Genomic DNA, 18,487 nt, shown 5'->3' with positions numbered 1-18,487 from the left:
GCATTACCACCAAGTATAGTCTTTTTTAAACCCCAAAAAAAGCTTGCACTTAATTGGAAACACTGCCATGGCACCGAAATGCTTAGGACAGCATGTACAAGTAAAAATAAATCACACAGCATTGTTATTTAATGCCCTGTGACATCATTTCCTGAAATTAAACAGAGATGACACAGATTCAGACAGTCCCTGCTAAGGTTCAGTTCAAACAATTCACAGATGTTTTCCTCCATCCAGCAGAAAACAATGCAGGGCTTAAAGCACTCCTCTGCTTCTCTCCCCCAGCCTTTGGGGTGGGTTGGGGTTGGTTTTTTTTTGCTGGTCCAAGGAGGTATGGCAGTTTTAGAATCCATGCTCCTGCAAAAATATTCTTTTTTTAATGTAATTACTCGGGCTGTTGTACTAAATAGATGGATCATTGTGTCACAAAAGCATCAATTTTTCAGAAGAAATAACAGATGTCTATGTAACAATGATTAGATTAACCACTCCCAGACAAAGCTAGCTTTTGAGGCCCACACACCCCATGACCCCGGGTTCCCTCTTCTGTAGGGGGTGGATGTAGAAATGTCAGATCTAATCTCAGATTCCATTTTTAAAACAAACAAAGCCCCACCCCCACCCCCCACCCCCAACCCCCAGCCCCATTTCAGCTCTTTTCTTTTAAGACTGTGGAGTTTAAAAGGTACATGAACGTTAGGTCTGCTGCTAACTCTTGGGGACTGATTTCATGCCCGTGCCCAAGGACTGGGAGTACTCAGAGGATGAAAGCTTTCAGCCTGGGCTCAGAAGTGGCATTCTGAGGAAGATTTCCCGTTTTGTTCTGTCCAGGCTGGTGAAACCACAGTGCAGGAGGGGGATAGCCAGTGACCAGCAACAAATGCTAATGGCAGCCACCAGCTCCTCTGGTGAGCAACCAGAGCATCTTTAGGGTACAAAGATGCACAGCTCCGTCACCTTGAGGACCACAGGTCATGGGAGTTTAATGTTCAGATACTGATTTTTCTTTAGCACTAGGGTGAAATCATTTAACCTCTCTTCACAAAGTTTACCCAGCTGAAAAATGAGTGCAATATTCTTTTGCAGGATGTGCTTCCAACTGGGTGGTGTTTGCACAGTCAGAGAGGTCTGTCCTACACCAGCATCCAGCTTATTACCTGGCTTCAAACTCAGCACACGCTCAGCCCTGCCTAAAAAGCAGACCTAGAATAAAACTCGACCTTAGGCTCCTTCAGCTCTCTGACTATGTGGTGCACTGAAGCAGAAATGGCAGCCACACCAATCCATAAAGGAGGATGAGAGGACATTGTCCATCTCCTCAGTATACCCTGGGAATGTATAGCACGTTACAATATGGTCCAACACAAGAACTAAAATTCACCTGAATGTCTGCATTGTCCTCTGTTTTCTTGAGTCTCTCAGCCTTCTTATCACCATTTAAAATAGACAAAGGCCTGTTGCATTTTCATTTTTTTTCCCCAAGTACAGCAAAAGCAGTAACATGAAGAATCTTTCTCCTGGATCAGGACTCTGAGGCAAGCTGTTATTCTACTATTTGATATGAAAGCAGTCAGCTATGTTCCTAACCTTCCTTCAGGTAATATCCTCAATGTGGGAGGAGATATTTATGAGGGTGAAATGATTTCAACTGTTTTGAAAGTTTGCTCCATGGCAGACTGAAGGAGTTAAGACTGTTCAGTCTGGAGAAGAGAAACCTCCCAGGAGACCTTCTTGTGGCCTTGCAGTATCTTCAGGGGGCTACAAGAAAGCTGGGGAGGGACTTTTGAGGATGTCAGGGAGTGATAGGACTGAGGGGAATGGAACAAAACTAGAAATGGGTAGATTCAGTGTGGATGTTAGGAAGAAGTTGTTCCCCTTGAGGGTGGTGAGAGCCTGGCACAGGTTGCCCAGGGAGGTGGTGGAAGCCTCATGCCCGGAGGTTTTTGCAGCCAGGCTGGATGTGACTGTGAGCAATCTGATGTAGTATGAGGTGTCCCTGCCCATGGCAGGGGGGGTTGGAACTGGATGATCCTTGAGGTCTTTTCCAACCCTGACAGTTCTGATTCTACAATTGGCTTTGGTTGATGACCTTAATCTGTAGCATAAAATCTAATCAATAAAACAGTTGCCCTGCAAGTTTAGGAAAATTAATTCAGGGGAATAGAAAGGCTGTGGCTGGTTCATTCTAACACATTCCAGCAGAATTTACTGTAGCTTGACACTTAAGCTACCCAAAACCTACTCCACAACAGACCATGTAAAGAGCAAGGTTTTCAGCCAGAAGACTGCATAAATCAGGCTAAACTGACACGATCCAAACAAATGCTAGGAGACAGATCTTCAGCTAGCAAAATAAGCAAAAATAAAAAAATCCAACTTGACTCCACTGACTCAAGGAGAGCTGTCCTGAATACCATCAGCTGTGAAATGGGATAAAAAAAAAAGGTCTAGTTTGCAGGCTCTCCTTGCTCTAGCTGGTACTTTGAGTTAAGATACACCTCTCATTACAGACTGGAACAAGAGTAACAACCAAAATAGAATTTTAACTGAGGACATCACTCCAGTAAGTGTTGAAGAAGAAACGTCTCTCTGCTCTGCTAGCTCTGTAAAAGGAGGGGGGAGGAGGTGTGTGTGGAATGTTGAGCATAGCAAAAGTGTAATCCTTGATACTGCAGAAAGGGATGAACTACCAGAGGTACAAGACCACAGAGTGGTATAATTACTTCCTTTATCACTTTGCTCTCTTCTGATTCTGTACATACATTTTAAAGGTCCTCCACCTTTCGAAAGGGCATGGGAGTAGGGGGGGGCTGGCTCTGTAGAGTTGCTGCTAAGGAATCCTAATCTCAACATTTGGTGTAAGCTAGATGTATCTATACATTGGAGCACTTCCTGTTTTCACTCCGTGATCAAATAGCTTCTTTGCAGGGCAAATAGGGGAGCACTTGAGGGAGGAAAGCAGAGATGTCTGAGAGGCTAATTGAGTGTACTAAGGACTCCTTGGCATAGAGGAAAAGTAGTCTTGCAAAGCTATGAATAAACGCTCGGCTTGGGTCAGATTTCTTGCTGTTTCTTTTCTTTAATCACCTTTGAACTCAAATAAAAACAGCCTTAATGTCAGGTTTACCTTTCTGATGTCGCAATCTTTATGTACTATTGAAAAGCTTATACTACCAGACTAGGATTTCCTCTGCTTTCTTAAACACTGGATATTATCCAGAAAAAGCATACATATTTCCAACCAATTCATCCTCAGATCTTTCATCTTCCGGATTCTGTTGTAATTCCAAACGTAAGACAGAGCTCAGCGAGCGAACGAGAGCACGACAGAAGCTCCTGCTCTTTGCATTTGATTTCCAACAATAAAAACATGCTTGTGTATCCTGTTTCAAATGTAATTAAAGTTACTGCAACGTGGAAGCTGTGATAGGGGTTAGAAACTGTTTTGAGAGACACAGCCTGTCAGATAGGGCTTCACTCTACATCAGAATTCAAGTGCCTGTCTCTTCAAAAATGCCACTTAGGCAATTCAGTTTTTAAAGCCAGCTACCTTAGGAGTTTGCAAACTGACTGAAGAACAACAAGAAAGAAAAATAAATGAAATAAAGCAGCATTTTATTTAAAAATCATAGATAAATGCATCTAGTCAGAGCCGACTTTGCCCTCTTTGAATTTGGCTGTCTAAAGGAATTTCAGGTTTAATCCACTCCACAAGAGATGCACTGCCACTGCCTCTCCTTCCAGGGAAACCAGAGGTTAATGATTTTTGTCATATTGAAACTAACAGCTAACAATTGCTACAGTTGGCCTTTAGTATTTTATTTGTCCTTTTGAGGTATTCAGAATAGGTGACAATGGCTTGCAGTTGAGAACATATGTAGAGAGACCCCTGTGGCTTATGGAAAAGTTGCTCCATGCTGGTTGGGTGTTTGAGGGGGGGAGAAAAAAAAAATAAAACCAGAGCTCTTTTATGTTCCACTCCTTAATGAATGCATGAATGTCAAAATGTACCAATGGCCCATTCAGGGGGCAAAGCCTAAGCAGCTCCCTCTTTAAGAACACATCCTGAGATGTAAAATACATTTGCTTAACAAATTAAAATAATGAGATAATTCAATTAGTTTCTTTAAAAAAAAAAAAAAAAAAAGAAAAGCAAAGGAAAAAAAGGGTACATCAAGGGATTATTGTCCTACAAGAACAGGTCATACAGCACAAAGGAGGAACAAACCAATTTGAAATAAGGTTAGAGTAGTAATGAAGTAATGTAGAGCGAATCGCGGATCACCATTGTAAAGATATTTACTTGAAACAATAAAATGGAACATCACAGATTCCCTCCTCCTGGCTCAACCAGCCCCTGCACTTTGAATGGCCAAGCTAATTTGTGAGATCTTTAAAAGAAAGGAGCTCTTTCCCTTCCCTGCATGTGTTTATGGCGAGAAGCTTTCTGAATTTACATTGCGCTGGGCAGGGGTCTCCATTATCAGTTTTCAGGTCTGAGAATTACAGCACAGTAAATCTTTCAACACCTGCAAACTCATTAAAGCTTGGATGGTAAAAGGTTTGGGGATTGTGTGTGTGTGTGTGTGTTCACTTAATTTGATTTTTTGGAAGGCCATCCTCAGCAGTGATGGCAAATTTCCTCGCTTCATGCAGGATGGAGAGGGTCAGGAGTGGGAGGAGGGTGACGAGGAAAAGACATTTCAAAAAGCTGAGAGGAATTTCCTCAAGAGAAGTAAAAGGCAGCTGAGTGTTTCATAAGCATGCGCTGAATGCTTTCAAGGAGCACATGAGAAAGGAAGGCAGGGAGGAAAAACAAGGTATCACAAATTTCATGGGAGGAAGCGGAGTTAACACAGAGCCATATACCAAACAAAATGGTTTGTTCGTGGCCCTGCTTTTTGCAGCCTGCCTGTGCCACTCCTCTAAAGATACCCTACAGCTAAATGAAAAACCCTCCACTCATACTCACTCGACTTCCAAATTAAAAACATTTTACAGGTTAGTAAATCTCCAGCTGAGGTGATGTAGCAAAGAACAGCTGTGAAGTAATTTTGATAATGATGAGAATAATAAGCACATGGCAAGGTTCAGGGCTTTGCTGTTGCAGCTTCAGTGCTCCTGAATAGATAAAAGTGATTAAATACTCCTGATTATCCCTGACCAATATGTAATGGATTTACAGCCCTTTCAATTAGTCAGTATTTGCTTAGGACTCATTATTTTGTCTTTGGTTAAGTAATCAGCCCAGAGACTCATGTTCTGTCTAATTCCTCTGAGCCAAGTGGGTACAGGGCACCTGACCTTTGAAATGGCCATAGCTGGGAGGCAGGAATAACCACTACTCCAGCAGAGACACTGGCTATTCCAGCTAATCCTGACCCCACAGGCCAGATCAATGCACCTTAGTTTGCTACTAATGTCCTTACATCAAAATGATGGTTTAGAAATGTGAATCTATTGCTGCTGTCCCCCCCGCTCTCTTTAGCCGTGCTGCTGGCGGAGCAGTTCGATAGTCCCTACCATAAATAAATCGGGTACCTTGTCCTGAAACCATTCCACTGTAACCAACATCAACCACCGTGGAAATGCATAAAACTTTGGTAGAAGAAGAGGTAGTTAATAACAGTTAGCATTTTAAGCCTGATCAAGTGAGAAACAATTTTGCAGTGGAGAGGAAGAGGAGAAAAAAAATGGGGGGGGGGAGGGGGGAAATCGATTGATAATTTTCCCAGTTGCCATTATTTCCCACGAGAAGTAAACTGCAGAGAGTGTTACTAGGGTGTTGGGTTTTTTTTCCCGTAGAATCATGTTTTGATGCCTAAAGTGAAGCTATAATAGTCAACAGAACACCAACACACAGAACCAGTTGCAAGCAGGAGGATAAAGACAGCCCGCGGAAAGCGTTGCTTTTTTTCACATGCTCAGTCTCTCCCTCCCCACATGTGAACATGGGTAGCTTTTAGCATAATGGACTTCAAAAGAAGCTAAAACCACATTTCTTCTCTCTGTTACACAGCTGAGGAATTGGGGAACCTGTAAGCTGTCTAGATTTTACACCAAAAAAAAAAAAAAAAAAGGAAAAAAAAAGAAGTGACAATGACAAGTTTGCAAGCTGCTGCTTTGACTCCTCTAACATCCACAGTGTATGGCAGCACACACAGACTGGGTGCTCTCTCTTTCACCACATCCATATGAAGTTTGTGTAAACAGAGGCCAGCCATAAAGAGCCCAGAAGGGAGAGCTTTATCTCCACTGAAGGAAGCACCCTTCCCTCTTTGTTCTAAAGAACATCTTGAGCAGTTCACAGCGAAAGGAGGTTACTTTATCTGCAGTTGTTTTTCCCTGCTACTCTCTCTAGGCACGGATGCGTGCATATATGTTGTTCCAGGTTAGGACTAATGCCCTTCTGGGGCAAATTCCATATTCTGCCTGGTGTCAAGCCAGCACATATATTTAATTATTTACTATTTTTTCCCCCAGATTTGCCATGATTCCAAGAGCCAAGAAAAAAAATAAATTAAAATATATATATATATTGACCAAAACAAAACGCAACAATAATTGAGCGCTGTTTAAGAGTGGGTCCAAAACTGATGGGGACAATTGATTTCTAATCATGATTAATAAACCTCATTAGGCACGTGAATAGAAATCTATTGTGGTTTGGGGCACCACTTACTGTGAGATGCTGGAAAAGCCACGCTCTCATGATATTTGTTGCTACTTTGGGGAAAATGCCTCTTTTCTTCTGACGCTTTTTGTCCTTGTCTGGGTCGTCGTCATCCCCTGTACCAGGTGAGGCTACGCTGTTGTCTAAACCATCTCCTACAACAAAAAAAGGCAAACGGGGAGGAGGAGATATTTAGTGAACAGAATACAGAAGCCCAAAAGCATCCTTAATTGCCAAGACACCGCCACAGTTTTGTTTTGCTTTCGCGGACGGGGCACGTATCATTTCTCATGATACAGGAGCTCCGGTACGAATAGGTATAAAAAAATTAGACCCCACGTCTCTCCAAATACTAATTTTGCATTTCACACATGCATATATCATTAATTCAATTATAATTGTGTGCTTGACACAGTGCAATAGCTCTTTGTCAATTACGGGATTCGACGTGGGGTAAAAAACCTGCCACGAGAAAACCCATTGACTGTAAATGCATCCCCACAACCATGCTGACTACGTACTCTAAGTAATCAAGTTCAATGTTCTGTAGTCTATATATTTGAGGCCCTCTGCAGAGGTGGCAGTAACCATGTCACCGTTCAGTGCACATAACATACTGTCAGATGAGTCCCTCCCCAGAACCATCAGCTCCCGACGCACACAACATGCAGAGGCACAAACACGTACACCTAGTATGACCCTGCGTAGAGCATTTGCATGACAGCCAAACTTTTACATCTCTGCCTCAGTGATTATTAGCATTATAAAAAAAAAGAAAAGAAAAAAATAAAAGAATGGGAGGGGGGGAGGAAAAAAGATGCACATCAAGGTAGAGCTCTCACTTAATCAGAACTTTCCATCAACATCTTTCTCTTCTGTGCTTTTCCCTGGCATTAATTGTGCATTAGCAAAAATCATTTACTTTTAACAGTCATAGTTATTTTTTCTTGCCCTCCAGCAAAAATGCCTTGAAAGCCTGCCTGGAGGGCATCTAAATTATGTATCTGAAAAACTCTTCTGGCAAGGCATTGCAGGACCCCTACTTTCTTAAAATTCATACGAGCACGTCTTCCTGTTTTTGGGAAGGCATCAATCAAGAGCAGCAATATATGCCATATTCCTACATTAATATTTGAACTAATAACTTTAAAAAAGGGAAAGAAACAAGATCCGACTTGTGGCATAATCAAATGCAAAATAAATGAAGAATACTGGGACAGCACTGAGACTTTATAGATTGCTGTGTTTTCCTTACACATCATTAGCCCGGAGCCACACGAAAGAGGAAAACAGAGAAGTGGAGAGTTTATGCTCCCTGCTGGTGTTTAAGAAGCCGAGGTCCTGGAAGGACATCTGGGAATTGTGCTGAGACGGTGGTTTTTGTAATTTAAGAATAGACATTCATTAGCAGTAAATGCCATAAATCCCATGCTAAGTAAAAACCTTGTCCAAGAAAGCCTAAAACAATAAACTCTGTGCTCAATGTAGCCTGAGCTAGACGCTCCATAGCTTCCTGAGGAATGCTATAGATTCACGAGCTGATTCCTATAGCCTTGTCTAGCTCTGTAGTGCTACTAAACGAAATACGTTGCTGCTACACACAGTCCATTTGCTCCAAAACTTGCATTTCAGCTCCCATCTTCCTTCCCGTGCCAGATCGTCCTTCTTCCACTGCCTCCCCTCTGAAAAACCAACCCTTTTGGACCACGGAGACAGAAAAAAGCCACAGCAAAGAGCTGGCAGATTAATTTTATTGACATTTCCATTTTCACTGCAATGTGATACCCTCCATCACATGGAAGAGATGACCCTCACTATTTACAGACTGACAGGCCACTTCATTACAACCACCCTGCCCCAAGGCAGAGCAGCTCCTTTCCATCTGCCCAAACACCAGAGCAAGACCCTGAAGTCACTGCTTGCTTTCTCATGCTCTTTTTTTTCCCCTTCTTTTTTTCCCCCCTCCCCCTATTTTGTGTTTGTTTCTGTTAACCATAGAGAAGGGAGAGTCGAATCACAGCAAACTAATCGAAGAGCTTCTGGAAGCCCTGCACACTGTAACCAACTGTTCATTTTGCAAGATGCTGGTTATTTAGAAAGGACTCTTTTCCTTTGCCCCCTCCCCCCCCACCACATATTCTACCCTACCCCTCTCTCTCTCTCTCTCTCTCTCACACACACACACACACACACACACACACACTTTCCACTATGCCAAGGAACTGCTGCAAGGCAAATTCTCACAAACACTAATGGCTTCTGACTGCTCCTTGGCAACCCCAGCATTTTAACCTGGGTGGATATGCTCTCCAAAATACAGACACTGGAGCTATCTCATCAGCTGTTCATGTGACACAGATGGAGAGTGGCTATTAGGAGCCAGGCAATGGGCCTTGGGGATCTGAGGTGCTGTACTGTAGCCTCAGGCAATTCTGAAAAGCAGTACCCGGAGATGGGGTTTGGGGCTGGAGGGGGAGGAGAGGGAGGGGAGGAAAGAAAAGGGGGGTGGGGGGTGGAAAAAATCCCTACTAAAAGTGCAAGTTTGAAGTCAGTCAGTCTGTTTGTCTATCTGTCGTGCAGATAAAGATATCTTTGTCTCTCTCTGTAAAAGCTGTGTGTCTGTGCACAGGATGCGTGGAGCTGGAAAACTTCCGCGCTGCGCCACCCTCTCGCGCCACAGAAGCACCAGCTCCCTGCTCCCTGGGCACAAATTCCTCCCTGCCTGCACAGACATAACTCTCCTGTTTGTGAGCGTGCTCAGCAGGAGTCACCAACATGCTAAAATCAATGTTTAGACCTTTTTGGGGAGGTTGTTAACATCCTGGGTTTAAAAAGCTTATAGCAGCCCACGAGGAGGAAAAATCCGGCTGAAGCTCCCACTGCCTTCCCACCTTAATCAGCGGTCTGAACACTAAGTTAGTGCTGCCATAATCTGTTCCATAAGCTCATGAAAGGACATTTAAATATTGCACCTCCATATTACCTCAGATGAGGAGCACAGAAAGATTTGTTGCTCCTGGTGAACTAAGGCCCAATCCTGTTAAGCTGTATTGTCATCCCCTTACCAGGACTACAACTGCTCACATTATTGGATCCTGTTTCTAGTGGTAAGAAATCACAGAAGTAGCCCACAAGTGACTTTTCCAAGAAGGAATGATTCACTTCTTGGATATGGAGAGCCTGATCCTAGTCTGCTGCATCCAAATAAACACGAGTAACCTCAAAGGCAGAAAAAGAAACTATCAAAAGTTACATAAAATAGACACAAAAGTTACTCTGTGACAGACTGGATTAACTATATTTGTAACTGCTATATGAGGCAATCCAAATTTAAATCATTTAAGACATCATTACAAGTGATTCTGCTTCTGTGAACTGTGCATATCCTGATTTGGATGGTAATTTTTAAGAGGGGTAGAGTCAGGTTCTAGCTTGTATGGAAATTGCAATTACATAAGCACAGCTATCCCAATTTTCTAGTGGAAAAAATGAAGTCTAGATCTTGGCTCACTGACTGTCTTTCACACAGCAGCAAAAAAAAAAACCCACCCAAAACCCAAACAAACAAAAAACCAAGGGTGACTTTCTCTTGCTTTACACACTGTTCACTCATCTGCTCTTGTGCAAAGAGCACAAGTGATTGCAAAATCCTATCAGTGTTCTAGGAAAGTGGAGAATTGTCAAGAGGATGCATCAGTGAGCGAGCAGGATTTGAGCCAGCTGTACAACCCAGCTTGTTTCAGATGATATCAATGCAATGCCACAGTCTCAATAACCCCTATAAAAAGATGGAATTTAAGTGAAACTTTGCACAGTGACCCACAGGAGGTTCCTCAGAGGCCTCCTCTTCTAGGGGAAGGCTTTGAGAAGAAGGCTGAAGATGCAAGTCTTCTTTACACAGTGGGAAGTGGAGCTTCCACACCATTACTGTGCACAGAGACTCTTAGCATGTGCTGAGAGTAGAGTAGGATAGGATAGGATAGGATAGGATAGGATAGGATAGGATAGGATAGGATAGGATAGGATAGGATAGAATAGAATAGAATAGAATAGAATAGAATAGAATAGAATAGAATAGAATAGAATAGAATAGAATAGAATAGAATAGAATTAACCAGGATGGAAAAGACCTTTGAGATCACCCAGTCCAACCTATCACCCAACACCATCTAATCAACTAAACCATGGCATCAAGTGCCTCATCCAGGCTCTTCTTAAAGACTTCCAGTGATGGTGACTCCACCACCTCCCTGGGTAGCACATTCCAATGGCCAATCTCTCTGTGAAGAATTTCTACCTAACATGCAGCCTAAACCTCCCCCGGTGCAGCCTGGGACTGTGTCCTCTTGCTCTGGTGCTGGTTGCCTGGGAGAGAGACATTATTTTGCATTGAAAGTGAAGGAGACTACCTCTCATTTGAACCATACCAAATAAGTAGTCAGAGCAGGTTTTGCTTTGCACCCTGATTTCAACCTTCACTTGCTGCAAGGTGATATTGTTGGACAGGTTAGCTTGCTGACCCCCGTGTTCATACAGCCAAGGACTGACTCTTCAGGAAACAAGAGTCCAATCCTACAGGAGGCCTGTCCAATCCTATTCTATCAATTCATTTCTCTTTGACAGGCCTCCACACTACCAGGAGTAACTCAACCCTATCCTTGTTTGTGTTCCTCACAGAGTAAAGACCCAGCAAGAGATGAAGCAAGTGCTGCTTAGAAGCTGCTCATCAAGTCATTGCACCATCTGTGAGCAGGATGAATAATAAATTCTCAGACTATGCAAAATGATAACTGAATAGGATAACCCAGTCGGGCCACAGCACAAAGCCCTAAACCAACCCAGATTCAAACTCCAGAAACAGTTTCTATCACCACATCAAAAGAAGCTAAGCAATATGAAAAGTGATCTTTGGACAAATAAAACATTTCAGGACCCAGTGTCTGAGCTTCTTTCACTGTCAGTGGTCCCTTACAGCTTTATGGTTTGTCATGCTAAAGGAAAAGGGAGACAAGCTCAGGGTTTTCCACGCTGAGAGGAGGACAAGACACTTAAGGGAATGAAGCTGGAGGTGGGGAGATTCAGGCTGGATGTGAGGAGGAAGTTCTTCACCATGAGAGTGGTGAAGCACTGGAATGGGTTGTCCAGGGAGGTGGTTGGGGTGCCATCCCTGGAGGTGTTTAAGACCAGGCTGGATGAGGCTCTGGCCAGCCTGATCTAGTGTGGGGTGTCCCTGCAAATGGCAGGGGGGTTGGAACTAGATGATCCTTGTGGTCCCTTCCAACCCTGACTGATACTATGATACTCCACCATTTTTCTAAAAACAGTGCAAGTAATATGAACACCAAGCTGAAGGATTCTGGAAAGGGAAGCTGCAGTGCACTGCGCTGATTGGAAGTTAAGTACCCTGCAATCTTTCAGTCCACTGTTTTAATGAGGCAGAATATGTATCTATAAATGCAGAAACAAAGAGGAGAGTCTGCATGCAGCTTATATTCACAAATTGCAATCATTTGTTTGTACTTATGATGTATCCATCTGGACACATAAGTATTGTAAACCATCATTAATAAGGATGTTCAACTTAGTAATACGATCCACATCACCCCCAGAGAGAAACCTTTAAAAATCTGGTTAATTGCCACTGCCAAAAAGCTGGAAAGAGAAGTGTTTGGGAAAATTTTGAAGATAAGACAGCCTGTGCTGTAGGCAGGACTAATAGAGAGGGAAGGTCAGCTCCAGAATCAAAGACCCTTCAGGAGAACTCCTTAACTCCTTTCTACCCTGTTATAATCATCAGGCTTTTTTAGCCTTACAGCTTCAGCAGATCACAGCCCTTTGAACAGAGTACTGACTGGGGGGGGGGAGTTTCTCCTTCTCTTAATGATCAGTGTTTGTGGAAGTTGACTTAATCTTCTCACACTGTAGAAGCAGTACCTATGTACTGCATCTGACTGCCCAGGGCAGCTAAGTCAGGATAGGTGACAGGTGTCACGCCTGGGACTCCGAAAACCACAAACAGTTGAAGTGGGCATTCCAGCTTAGAGCTGTGCCAGCAGCAGCAGTGTTCTGCCAGGCTTTGCTCCACTGCAGGAAATAAGCCACCAGAAACTCCTTTAGGGTTGGCATAGGCATCCCTAGCTTGATCTGCATGCTCAGCCACCACTGGCTTGGCACAGGCATCCTAGGTTGACCTGCATGCTCAGCCACCACTGGCTTGGCACAGGCATCCTAGGTTGACCTGCATGCTCAGCCACCACTTGCCCCAGCCTCGAATGGAGTGTCCTCGAGTGAGCTGCTGTGATCAGCCCCTTGTATTCCCTTCCCTTTTGTGTCTTTGAAACACCAGACACATGTTTCATGATGCTGTGTCATATGCTGGAGAGAAAGGTTGGACACTGGTGCACTAGAAGGACCAGGAAGACTTCAGAAAAAGGTCACTACCATCTTTCCTGCTGCAGAAGATGTCATTCTTTTGCCCTTCTAGTAGCAGGGAAGCGCTGAAGAGCTGACCTTCTCTCCATTGTTCTTTTGGAAGATCTTTTGCTTTCCAGAATATAACCCAGCAGTTCCACTGGGCAGATACAGTAAAGATGACATGTACAAATGTCACACCATCTAGGCCTTAATAACTGTTGTAAATTCAACCAGGAGGAAGAGGAAGAGAACTTAAGCCACTACCAGACCTCACCTACAAAGCTTATTCTACCCTAATCACATTGTCACATAGTTTGTCAGTCAGGAGCAAGTCCCTGTTGCCATCTGGCAATGTGCTCTAAAGGCTTAAAGAGTTGCATGGTATCTAAAGTGTATTAATAACAAGATGCAAAATGAAAACTCTTCCTTTCTTTTTTTGAACTTCTGGATAGCCACCTTCCTACAGTCACTCATTTCTCTTACTTTCAGCAAGACATTTACAAATGGTTTATTATTTACTTGGAGGTAGGAAAGACATTCCAGCTATGTTATTGTTAGAGCCATGCATGGTATAAACCCAGTAATTCAGATCTCTCAACAGTTATTTGCAGAACTGTAATGTTTCACATTTCTCTTCTATTATTTTCCTACCCAGAAAGAAGAAGGGAAAAAAAACCCCAAAAGACCAACCCCCAAACCTGGCTTTTCTATGCCCTTAACTGTCTGTGTTTCAAACCCATGTTTACTTGTGAAGCGAATCAATAGCTCTTTGAGCTTGCATTCAAAAGCCAACCACGTTATTTTGCTAGATTTTAAAGATAAAGCTAATAAACAGCAGTTTACATTTTCAGCTCTTTTATACAGCCAGGAGGTTTGTGATTTGTTCATTACAACCCAACATTTTTTCACATCAGGTGAAAAAACAACACAAAACAAAACAAAACAAAAAACCACCACCAAAAAAAAGAGAAACCAACCCCCCAAAAAGCATCAAACCAAACCAAAACAAAAACTGCTCCGACGCAGACAAGGGGAACTGTAAAGCAACCTGCTAATTACTGATCTCTCTTACGTTCCTGCTGTGCTAAACTGTCTGGACATGTTGAAGTGAAATTTTTCTGCGATTTTCAAGTGACTAGTTCATGGCCCACTGCCGTGGAGTGCAGGAGAAGGGATGAAATGCTTTAGTTTACATGCAACATTTACTAACTGTGTGGGTTTTCCGACATTAAAGAGGGGACAGTGACCCATGCCACCTTTTTCACACTCAAAAGAGCACTGAAAAAACAGTCTTCATAGGCTTACCTCAGGCTTCCCTGGCCCTTAACACCCTCCCCCCAGGGTAGGAGCAGAAAGAGAAAAAAGAAGGGATTTTATGCTCCTTTCTCTTCAACTTTTCAGGCGGTATAAGCAGCATTTAGCAAATTCAGCCTCCAAATGGCTCCAAATGCTCTGAGCTGCAGGGGCTCATCCTTTGTTAGCCTCCCTCTATTTACACAGGATTTACGAAGGCTCTCCACTGAAGAGACCACATGTTTCTGACAGAAAGCACTTCCATTCACACTGCCATCAGGCAACAGGATTGTAACCACTGCAGCTTCACGCTGACCTGAGATTAGGGATTTCAGCAACATTGAGATGGTAACAATCTGCTAACTAACGAAAATTATCCATGGAGAACTCCGCTGCTTATTCCAGTTAAAACTACCGTGGCCAGATAGATTAGGTTACTTAAAAGGGACGATTAAGAACTAGCTACTGTCAAGAATATGCATGTCCACCCGCAAATAAAATACACACGGAGAAAAATATCATCGGGGGGGTGGTGGGGGGGGAATAAAGAAGAAGAAGAAGAAGAAGGGGGGTGGGGGGAAAAGCAGCAGCAACACAAAACAAAAAAAAAATCAGACTACAGCTTGGATTAAAACAATTTTACCCACTGGCTGAGGACATAAAGTGTAAAAACAGACAGATGGACACATATGTAAATGTGGCTGCATTTGTTTCTCTGGAGCTGACAAGTTAGTAGTAACAGTATAGTTTAATAATTTATTTTTCCATGGTATTTTCACACTGGCTAACTGGGCAGCGGCAGCACCCGGGAGGAACTTCAGCAGCAGAATAACTCCTTCAATCTAATTACTGCTGGGGCAAACAAACTCAACTAAGCAACCTGGCTTGGCTCTACCTACAAGGACTGGGTCCTGGAACCTGATATCAGCATGGGGGTTTCAAAAATTTATCTTTTGGTTTTTTTCCCTTCTTTTTTTTTCTTTCTTATTTCCCTTTAGTTTTAAAGCTCAGTTTGGCCAGTCAGGATCTCTGCACTGAGACCTAGTGTTTGTGTCAGGGTGTTTCCGAGTGGATTGCACACGAGCACAAAAGCCTTGCTGGTTGGAACTTGGGGGTTTGGGGGGTTTTGTTTTGCTTTGTGTTGGTTTACTTGGTTTTATTTTATGTTATGTTATTTTATCTTATTTTATTTTATTTTCTTATTTTCTTTTATGTTATTTTATGTTGGTTTATTTTATGTTATTTTATAGTATGTTATTTTCTATTATGTTATTTTCCATTATGTTATTTTGCTTTGCTTTACTTTATTTTATGTTGTTGTCTTTTCTTTCACTTTCACTGTTTCTTTTCTTTCACTTTCCTTTATTATATTTCATTTCATTTCATTTTATGACCAATAGTCCTTCACAGGGCAAAAGAAAATTAGTTAGGAACCCAGGGCCAGGAAGGACCACACAGACCCAGATTTTTAGGAGGTTTATTTTGATATTTTAATCCAGCAAGTTGTTTTGCTTGCGTAGCAAAGGATGAAAAGATTTATTTCCGTGGCAGTAACTCATACGTGCATCTGATAAGCAGGTAACAAAGTACAGGGTATATGCTAAAGTTTTCCATAGTATATCATAATAAAGCTCTTCTGGGCACTCAATGATTCATTTTTAGTGATCTCTCAAATGCCCTTAGCCACAGTTAACACTCAGATTTTATTAAGGAAGAAAGCAGGGACAAATGTCCACTTAAGTCCCAGCTCTCAAATTCAACTCTGCTTGCACTGCAGTACCTAAAGCTAAAGCTTTTTTAATGTTCTATTCACCTCCCCTGTGTGGCATTTCTGCTAACACAGAGTTCACAATCTTTCAGTCCCAAACACAGAAGGCTGCTATCTTCAAGTCATCCAAGGAATGTGCCAGATGCTATCATCTCCCCTGCAATACAAAGAACCAGAAAGAGGCAGAGACCAAAAGGAGACCGTACCGATCAGGTTACTAAAGTCCAGAAAGTCTTTCCCAGAATGCTAAATGTTAATCTTTGAACCAGCAAATGTTATAATTAAGATCCTTGTAGTTGGGAGGAAATGCTAGCTCGAGAAGTCAAAGGTACAGCCATTTGAAGTTGTGCTTCTGTGCACGTTTGTCCTAATCTTGCACCCCTCATGCTGGCACAACCGCCATCGAGCACTTTGTTCTATTCAAGCAAAATTATCATTAATGTCAGTGGCAGTTTTTGCCTGAATAAGGAGTGCAAGGCCAGATCCTTGTCTTGTTTGCACAGAACTGCAAGGGCTGCACAATTCCACAGGAGAGATACTCATTAAAACTTGGTAGTTGATGCTGATTTATGATGCTCTTCTCTTTAAAAGTGAAACTTGCTTTGTGCCTCAACCAGGAAAACGTTGAATGCACTTGTTTCTACATGGCTTTAACTTCAATTCCCACCCCCTGCCCCCTTTGCTACCTCAGCAAAAAGCTGGGAATTTTATTCCCAGGCTTTGGCACCTAGGCTGAAGGGAAGTGTTATTAAATTAGGCTTAAGTATTTTGTCTGCTTCGATAATTACAATTACTTTGCAGTCAGGATGTAAATAGCTGGGATGCTGCTGAAGTTTTTTTCATCCTCCTGAACGCTGTCACACACAACATCCTTGTGCTGCAGTCTAAATTGAGTTCTCTCTAAACTGCTCTAATTTTTTTTCTTTTTATGTATATAATTTTAGAGAAATATTTTTAGCATTCTGGTAGTAATTCTGTTAAGAATACCAGCTGCAGACTTTGGCTACAGTTGCAACAACAATAAAAAGTCATTAAAGGAACCAGGGGACAAAGAAACTCTTTTGTTGTTGTTGTTGTTGTTGGTTTTGTTGGGATTTTTTTTTCCCCTAAAGCACATCTTTAGGAGACTATTTTCTTTACTTTTTCAGTTCCCTATCCCTGTTGAAGTAAATGGGGTAGTGACTTTAGTTTCATGGGGTAGTGACTTTAGTTTCCTCAAACAACCAAAGTTAATATCCAAAAATAACACCAAAAATTACAACCAAGAATATATACAAAGTTAATCTATAAAAGATGCACTTCAAGGGCTATTTCTTACTTCCTACGCTGTTATTGTTGTGATTAGAATAGTATCAACCGTGGGCCAAAGAGCCAAGCTCAATTAAAATCCTACCTGCAATTGGAGTTAAATGATTAAGTTCAATAGTAACTCATCAATATTTAAGCTTTAACATTTTACAGTTGTTTATCTATAGCAGAATGTGGAGATCTTAAAGGAGGTGATGGCTAGCATCCAGTACTACTCTTCTTCTTCATTAAATCATTAATGGAGTTTCTTTAAGAATAAAAATGGCTTCCTTTTTTTTTTCCTTTTGAAGGAAAATAGGCATTAGAGCATTTTCATTTTCCTTACAGCTCTTTCCACTCTTCTGAAGTGTGAGGTATTTTAATGCCTTGCACTTCCTCTCCTTGTTCATGAGACAACGTCCCTTGCAATGATGCCTACTGACAGAGCAAGGGTCCATGTCCTGCCCACTCTTCTCAGGGTTATTTAGCTACTACAAATGCACTGAAATATTGGATACCAGCACATATTTGTAGAATTGTTTCAATCTTTAATATAAATAAATAGAGTTAGGACTAGAAATGTAACAGACATTTATTCCTGAGAGATACCAACTCTCCTTGTTCATGAGACAACATCCCTTGCAATGGTGCCTACTGACAGAGCAAGGGTCTATGTCCTGCCCACTCTTCTCAGGGTTATTTAGCTATCAAAAATGCACTGAAATGTTGGATACCAGCACACATTTGTAGAATTGTTTTAATCTTTAAAATCAATAAATAGAGTTAGGACTAGAAATGCAACAGATGTTTATTCCTGAGAGACAGCAGCTTCAAAGCTTCAGCTATTAAAAAAGGACATTTGTTAGGCCACAAGTCCAAGATGCACATCAGTCTGTGTGAAGATGCATTAAAACCAAAAAATATGGCAGAATGCTTATTGAAAAACTAAAAGCAAATGAAGAAAAGGTGGATGTTTTCAGTGGAAAGGTGCCAAAATGAACCACAAAACCCTATCCAGGTGATAATGTGGACACAAATGTGCACGTATGTAA

At 42.1% G+C, this 18,487-nt stretch overlaps 1 protein-coding gene across 2 annotated transcripts in view; it reads right to left on the bottom strand.

Moving 5' to 3' along the window:
- The window catches only part of MEIS2 (Meis homeobox 2), a 223,158-nt gene that overhangs the window by 156,019 nt on the left and 48,652 nt on the right, over positions 1–18,487 (bottom strand). For both annotated transcript variants that reach the window (XM_068162917.1, XM_068162916.1), the window contains exon 8: positions 6,683–6,828. In XM_068162917.1, coding sequence (XP_068019018.1) covers positions 6,683–6,828 — 146 coding nt within the window. The remainder of the gene's footprint in view (positions 1–6,682; positions 6,829–18,487) is intronic.

Source organism: Melanerpes formicivorus, unplaced genomic scaffold (assembly GCF_026170545.1).
Source record: "Melanerpes formicivorus ecotype bairdi unplaced genomic scaffold, bMelFor1.0.p_v2 SCAF_68, whole genome shotgun sequence".
Lineage (NCBI taxonomy): Eukaryota > Metazoa > Chordata > Aves > Piciformes > Picidae > Melanerpes > Melanerpes formicivorus.
Note: the sequence above shows the minus strand (reverse complement) of the source record. Positions and strands in the feature narration are given on the sequence as shown.